The sequence below is a fragment of the Callithrix jacchus genome, chromosome 4 (genome assembly GCF_049354715.1).
Source record: "Callithrix jacchus isolate 240 chromosome 4, calJac240_pri, whole genome shotgun sequence".
Classification (NCBI taxonomy): Eukaryota; Metazoa; Chordata; class Mammalia; order Primates; family Cebidae; genus Callithrix; species Callithrix jacchus.
In genome coordinates, this window is record NC_133505.1 from 85,475,049 (window position 1) to 85,482,891 (window position 7,843).

At 33.7% G+C, this 7,843-nt stretch overlaps 1 protein-coding gene across 7 annotated transcripts in view; it reads left to right on the plus strand.

Moving 5' to 3' along the window:
* The window catches only part of TTK (TTK protein kinase), a 119,822-nt gene extending 113,298 nt beyond the window's left edge, over nt 1-6,524 (plus strand). For all 7 annotated transcript variants that reach the window (XM_035297701.3, XM_035297703.3, XM_078370708.1 and 4 more), the window contains 5 exons: nt 426-506; nt 3,574-3,750; nt 4,067-4,151; nt 4,463-4,560; nt 6,119-6,524. In XM_035297701.3, the coding sequence (XP_035153592.2) occupies nt 426-506; nt 3,574-3,750; nt 4,067-4,151; nt 4,463-4,560; nt 6,119-6,202 (525 nt within the window). In that variant the 3' untranslated portion in view covers nt 6,203-6,524. The remainder of the gene's footprint in view (nt 1-425; nt 507-3,573; nt 3,751-4,066; nt 4,152-4,462; nt 4,561-6,118) is intronic.
* Nucleotides 6,525-7,843: the final 1,319 nt, after the last annotated feature.

Genomic DNA, 7,843 nt, shown 5'->3' on the forward strand with positions numbered 1-7,843 from the left:
GCACTGCTGCGAGACAAAGCTAGGTGGTCTTTTTGTTTATATATTGGTTGGCTTATTTAAAAAATATACTTTTTTAAAGTTAAGTATGTTACGGCACGGAAACGAATGGTAAGTCCCTTGATGGCCTCAAAGTTTATGGTCATTAATGGGATTTTAGCCTGGACAGTTTTTAGGACAGACTTTACTAGTTGCCCACCATAATCACAGAAGAAGCACAGCTTTCTGAAAGGAGTCATTTTGCTGATTAGGAACCCAACTCATTTTGCTGCGGTTGTGAAGAAATTTGATATATATCTTAACATTGTCAGCAGTTATTTGAAGTTTGCAGGATATAGTTTCCAAGGATCTGGCATTTGTATTTTTAGAAATCTAAAGCAGAATGAAGTGTTTTCATTGATTTGTGTTTTCTCTCACTTGGCAAATAGGTTGGCACAGTTAATTATATGCCACCAGAAGCGATCAAAGACATGTCTTCCTCCAGAGAGAATGGGAAATCTAAGTCAAAGGTACTGTAAAGATTATTTACATCCCATTTATCTGCACTATTTTCTGAATAAACTTACCAGATAACAATTTCTTTAAGTTCTAAAGCTTTTTAGGCCATTACAGAGACATTGCTGGGTTTTTTTGTTTCCAGTTCTCATGTTTTATTTTTTACCAGTTACTTATTTGTGAATTCTACATTTCCAAGTACACCTGGAGAATGTAATTTTTTTCTGGCCTGCCACTAGCTACTTTTTCACTTACTTTATTTCACTACCTCGATGAGCTTTGTGTTAGCCTCATAAGTGCCCCTTGTCAGGGGCTCCTTTTGCCTCCTGTGATGCCTTGGGCTCCCAGGTTAACCCTTCTTTCTCTACATCAGGATAACTAAGTGGGTGCAAGTACACATTGTCTCAGGGCCCTGCATCCATTCAAGTCATAGATCTGCCTCTTCATTAACAACTGTCTATGGCCAAGTACTTGCCTAGTTTGCCTGTCTCTAAATTAGGTTTATAGACAGTGCCTATTGTAAAATAAATGGAGGATAAAAATGGGAAAGAATATATAAGGTACTTAGCACATTTATTAAGTTTAGAATCATTACTTGATAAATGAGTTTTTATTTACTAAATTACATTTTCCATTTTAGAAAATCTAGCTTTTAAATGTTTTTGAAATAACTGGCATAAAATTTTGCTAAATATTTTCATAAAATTATTTTTGTATTTGTTTAGCCTCCACTCCTCTTCTAAAACTTAGATTTGTTATGTTTTTTATTAGACTTTCCATGAGTTTGTTCATCTTAAATACGATATGCAGTTCTTGACTTCATTTATCAATTCTATTTTCATTTGCTTTACAACTTGAGTACTTATAATAACCAGAAACTTTCCCCTATGATTAACCATATTTATGGTTTACCATTTGATGCCCATGACAATGTACTTTTATTATTTCTGTATCAGAAGTGAGGAAATATACACATAGTACCACCAGTTAGTGACAAAACCAGAATACAAGCTCAGCATAGTTCTATAGTATATGCATTTGGATTTAAAGTTGTATTTTTATTTTTTGTTGTTGTTAAGAACTAAGTGAGGCGATTCTGAGCACACAGCCTAGTTCTAGCACAGAGAAGCTTCTCAACAAATGTTGAGCTATTCTGATTTTATTCTTATAGACATTTTCTTTTTTTTTTTTTTTTTTTTGAGACGGAGTTTCACTCTCGTTACCCAGGCTGGAGTGCAATGACGCGATCTCGGCTCACCGCAACCTCCTCCTCCTGGGTTCAGGCAATTCTCCTGCCTCAGCCTCCTGAGTAGCTGGGTTTACAGGCATGCGCCACCATGCCCAGCTGATTTTTTGTATTTTTAGTAGAGACGGGGTTTCACCATGTTGACCAGGATGGTCTCGATCTCTTGACTTCGTGATCCACCCGCCTCGGCCTCCCAAAGTGCTGGGATTACAGGCTTGAGCCACCGCACCCAGCCCTTCTTATAGACATTTTCTTCTACAAGGGGTTGTTTGTTGCCATTACTGTTACTATTTGGCCTGCCAGTGTAGGCAGAGCCATGGTTCTAAGAGACCCAACATTAATAAACCATAAACAAAGACCACAGTGTTCCCATTCAAAGCCAGGACTCATAACTCTAACAACAGAGAATTCACAGCTTCCAATGACATCCATAGTAGTTCAGTTCCTCACTGAGGTAGGAAAGCAGATGTTCTTAATGTCTTCAATTTCCAGATAAAGTCCAGAAAATTTGCTGATGTCTAAAAATATTACAACTAAGAAGTAGCTGAATCAGAACTTAAATTCACAGCCTCCAATTCCAAATTAGGTCCTGTTTTCTCTTTTTTTTTGAAAGAAAGAAAAAAAAAGGAATGAAGGAAAGGAAGAAAGAGGAAGAGAAAGAGGGAAAGAGAACGGGAGTGTTGCTTTATTCTAAAAATGGGTATTGAAAACCTCTTTTATGCCAATAATTGTGCTTAATAATGGCCAACCGATATTTCATTTACACCTGTGAGTAGGTGTGATGTGGTACTGGTAATATTTATTAAGTTTACTTGTTCCAGGTCTCGGCCGGGAGCGGTGGCTCAAGCCTGTAATCCCAGCACTTTGGGAGGCCGAGGCGGGTGGATCACGAAGTCAAGAGATCGAGACCATCCTGGTCAAGATGGTTAAACCCCGTCTTTACTAAAAATACAAAAAATTAGCTGGGTACGGTGGCGCGTGCCTGTAATCCCAGCCATTCAGGAGGCTGAGGCAGGAGAATTGCCTGAACCCAGGAGGCGGAAGTTGCGGTGAGCCGAGATCGCGCCATTGCACTCCAGCCTGGGTAACAAAAGCGAAACTCCGTCTCAAAAAAAAAAAAAAATTTTTTTTCTGTCTCATTGATCTATCTAATATTGATGTTGAAGTCTCCCACAATTATTGTGTGGGAGTCTAAGTCTATTCATAGGTCTTATGTATCTGGGTGTTCCTCTATTGGGAGCGTATATATTTAGGATCGTTAGCTCTTTTTGTTGCATTGATTCTTTTACCATTATATCTTTGTTGCTTTAAAATCTATTTTATCAGAGGCGAGAATTGCAACTCCTGCTTTTTATTTATTTATTTATTTATTTTTGCTCTCCATTTGGTTGGTAAATCTTTCTCCAATCTTTGTATTATTTATTTATTATTTCCAAAGGTCTGAAGGGTTGCGTAATTTAAACAGCCATTAAAACTGTATACATACTTTGAACTTCCAATAATTCTGGGGAAAACAAGTAACCTTAAAACTATAGTTATATTTTTTAGTTTTATATTTTCCCAGGTTGGAAAGAATTTAATATTTTGTCTTAAAATTGAAATATTTTAATTATGAGGTTATAGAAGGATTTAAAGAGAAGCTCTGTTAATGGAAAAACCAACTGAAATGAAAACTAGTAAAAGATGTTTTGTCATATTAACATAATGTACTCAGGCATTCATGGAGATTTAATTATGATTTTAAATGTATATATATACATATATATGTTTCATATATGTGTTTTACATTTTATATTAAAATAACAGCAACTTTTTTGTGTTTGTTTTTTCCATAGATAAGTCCCAAAAGTGATGTTTGGTCCTTAGGATGTATTTTGTACTATATGACTTATGGCAAGACACCATTTCAGCATATAATTAATCAGATTTCTAAATTGCATGCCATAATTGATCCAAATCATGAAATTGAATTTCCTGATATTCCAGAGATAGATCTTCAAGATGTGTTAAAGGTAATATTAATTTCATATAACTAATTATTTACTTAAAAGAAATAGCTGAAATGATTGGTGTTATGTAACTCGCTTAGATATAACTATTCTATTCAAAAGAATTGCTAACTGAATTAGTTTTTTACTTTGAAGATGTTTTAAAGTTTGTAAATACTTAGAGATTTTGCAGAAGTGCCTTGGGAGAAATAATCTTGTCATTATTTGAATGGGATATCTAAAAAGCAACTTTTATAATATAATCTGGAAAAATATTTCATCAATATCATATGTAAAAATCTGCTTTGTTTTTCTTTTAAAATTTTTTTTGTTTATATAGTGTTGTTTAATAAGGGACCCTAAACAGAGGATATCCATTCCTGAGCTCCTGGCTCATGCATACGTTCAAATTCAAACTCATCCAGGTACTACTTCTTTAAAACTTTGTTTATTACTACATTACTAATATAAACAGTCTGTTACCTATTTATATAACAGAAACAGAATCTGAATTGGCTGCTCTTGGTCAGCCTACCTCTTTCTCTTTCCTTAAGGAAGTTCCATTATTATAAAAAGTAAACAAACTTTTTTCTTTACTTCTGGTATTCATTTTTACTTATTTTAGATAAGGTGTATAATCAGTGTGTCACTTATGCTGTGAATCAAAATGTGTATTTATAATGGACTTATATTATTTTTCTTATTGGTACTAGTGTATTATTGATTTATTTTACAGGTAAACAAATAGCCAAGGGAACCACTGAAGAAATGAAATATGTTCTTGGCCAACTTGTTGGTCTGAATTCTCCTAACTCTATTTTGAAAGCTGCTAAAGTAAGTATGTCTGCTCTTGGCCGGGCGTAGCGGCTCACGCCTATAATCCAAGCACTTTGGAGGCCAAGGCGGGTGGATCATCTGAGGTCAGGAGTTCAAGACCAGCCTGACCAACATGGTGAAACCCCGTCTTAAAAAAAAAAAAAAGTGTGTCTGCTCTTTACATTAATTTTAACTGTTTTATATAGTGAATTAGACATTTAAAAAAACAGGTAGTCTGAAGAAAAGTTAGTCCTATCATCAGATCAGTTATGAAGCATGTTTCTACATTTAGATATTTAACATGCATTTTGACAAATACAGATCTACTTGATTTATATTCTTGTGCATACAGCACAGTTCAAAGTAGATAGTCATGTAAGGTGCATTCAAAAGATTGCTGTCAGGTCTCAACTGGAATAAATTTAATAGAGGAACGTAATGTGTCTTTTAACTCAGCACCATTATTAACACAACTTTTGAATTTATTCCTTTTACCCAGTTTTTTCCTTGGAGACATTACATGTAATGGCTTTTTTGAAGCCATACATAGCAGACAACACAATTCTCAAAGCACAAGTCTCAAGCTTTTTAAAAGCCTCACAATGTCCACTTATATCTATACCATGATTTTTAGATCTTACTGTTAGCAAACACGTAGTCCTTTCTAGAACCCTATAAATGCTTATTGACAGCTAGTTTAGCTACCAAGCGGTTACTGATAATATATTTCAGTTACAACATTATCATAAAATGATGGGAACTTAAACTATCAATAGTTGTAGCCCTCTGGATAGGTATATAGTCCATCTGAGTTGCCAAGAGCTTGAATGCCTTTCTGAAGGACTTTACTATACATTCACTGTATTTGCATTCATATGATATAAAGTAGCTGTTTTCTTAAATTTTCTCAAATGCTAATGGCTAAAGCAATAGATTTAGTAATTAAAATTTGACAAAATTTGTTTTGTAATTGCTCTGTATTTTGTATCTCCTTGTTTTAAATTTATACTAATATATTGTTAAAAGCCTCTTATAGGTATAATTGAGGTGGATTAGTTATTTTTGTCACCGAAGTTGTATGTTGCTTGAGGGCAAAGATGTCTGCCATCTTCATAAGTTAGATGTTAGCTGATTCTTAAATAATTTTTAAATATACAGATTTCAGTATATATTTATATAATAATTTGTAATGTCTTCTATTTATTAGTTTAAATATCATCTGATAATATAAAGTTTCCTAATAAATGTATTTTGTATAGGAATTTACCTAAGACTGGCTTTATTTAAGAAAAAGTAAAAAAAAGAATGCCTTGAAGGCTCATATGTATGTTAATTAGTAGCTCTGTTATATTTCTTTCATAGAAAGATTGAGTTATATCTCATGATAGGTAATGCTTAAGGCCAAGCTTGGTGTTTAAAATTCTTTATTATCTCTAATAGCTTTATAAAATAATTTCCCAATTATGAGAACAAGAGAGAAATTTACTGTATTTAGAATATATCCAAATATATCTATTAATATGACGGTACATTGAACTAAAATATTACAAAACCGATTTGTGTTTTTAAATTTCAGACTTTATATGAACAGTATAGTGGTGGTGAAAGTCATAATTCTTCATCATCCAAGACTATTGAAAAAAAGTGGGAAAAAAAATGATTTGTAGTTACTGGTAAACTCTCAAATACCACCTATAAAATATATTGGATTGTTAGACTCTTGACTCCCTGTGGAAATCTACAATTGAAGATAACATCACTCTGAAGTGTTATCAGCAAAAAAAATCAGCAGATTATTTTCAAAAGAAAACTGTAAAAATAGCAACCACTTATGGCACTGTATATATTGTAGAATGCTTTCTCTGTTTTGTGTGCTGTGTAATCTGTTTGATATCATTTCACTCTTGGAATAGTGGGTGTATAACAAGTATATTCTGAAAAACTTTGTAAATAAAGTTTTGTGGCATAAAATGACACTAAAATTTCAAAGTTGTAAAATTGTTTTCTTTAAGCAAATGTATTGCTGTCATGGCAGCAAAATTGTTTAATTAGTAAAGAGTATATTAGGGGAGATGTGAGACTAGACCTTAGTAAATGAACTTTGAAAAACAAATCCTAATGGGTTTAAATTCTAAAATAGACTTCGTAATTATTTGTGGCACTGATAGCAGTCTATAATTTTAGGGCTGAACTTGGCTCTTTCAGATGTCGCTTTTGGTTTTTAGAATATCATGCTGGATTCTGTAATGTAAGCTGTATAGGGCATGCCCTCACTGTATGACTTGCTTGGTAATGGATAATTATAATTGTGGCCCAGAGTCTCTTGACTGAATCTAATAGCTTAAAGTATCTTCACATAGTATTCTTTTCTCAATTTTTAAAAAAAGATTTTAATAGTTTTTATTTTTTAGATCAGTTTTAAGTTCACAGCAAAATCGAGCAGAAAGTACAGAGTTCCCTTGTATCCCCTCCCCACCCACCCACACACACATATAACCTCCCTTGCTATCAGCATCCACCATATCAAAATTCCACACTACAGTGGTACATTTATTACAGTCCGTAAACCACGGACTTCTTTTTAGTACTGGTTAATATTCTGTTGTCTGGATGTTCCACAGTTTATCTCCTCATCTACTGAAAGATACCATAGTTTCTTCTAAATTTGGAGAATTGTGAATAAAGTTCCTAAAAATATCCATGTGCAAGTTTTTGTCTGGGCCTAATTTTTTAGCTCCTTTGGCTAAATACTCCTTTGGGACCAACGAGTTTGACTGCTGAATTCTATGTAAGAGTGTTGAGTTGTGTAAGAAAATGCCAAACTGTCTTCGAAAGCAGCTGTACCGTTTTGCGTTTTCACCAGCAATGTTTGAGAGTTCCTGTGGCTTTATATCCTTTCTAGCATTTGATGTCTGTGTTAGATTTGGGGCATTCTAATCGGTAGGTAGGGGTATCTCATTTTAATTTGCATTTCCCTGATGACAGGATGTTGAGCACCTCATTTTTATGTGCTCATTTGCTATCTGTATATCTTCTTTTGCCCATTCTTAAATTGGTTCATTTTCTTATTGTTAAGAGCTTTATGTATTTTGAATACCAGTTCTTTATCAGACGTGTCTTTTGCACATATTTTCTCCCACTTGTGGTATTTCTTCCCAATGTCTTCATTCCCAAATTTATAACTGTGGTTATTCATTTTCAGGGTTATTGGTTTTAAATTAATGTAGTGTAATAGGTAAATGGAAAGCTTAAATAGGAATTCTGCAAACTACATTCATAGAGAAAACATGGCAAAAATTCA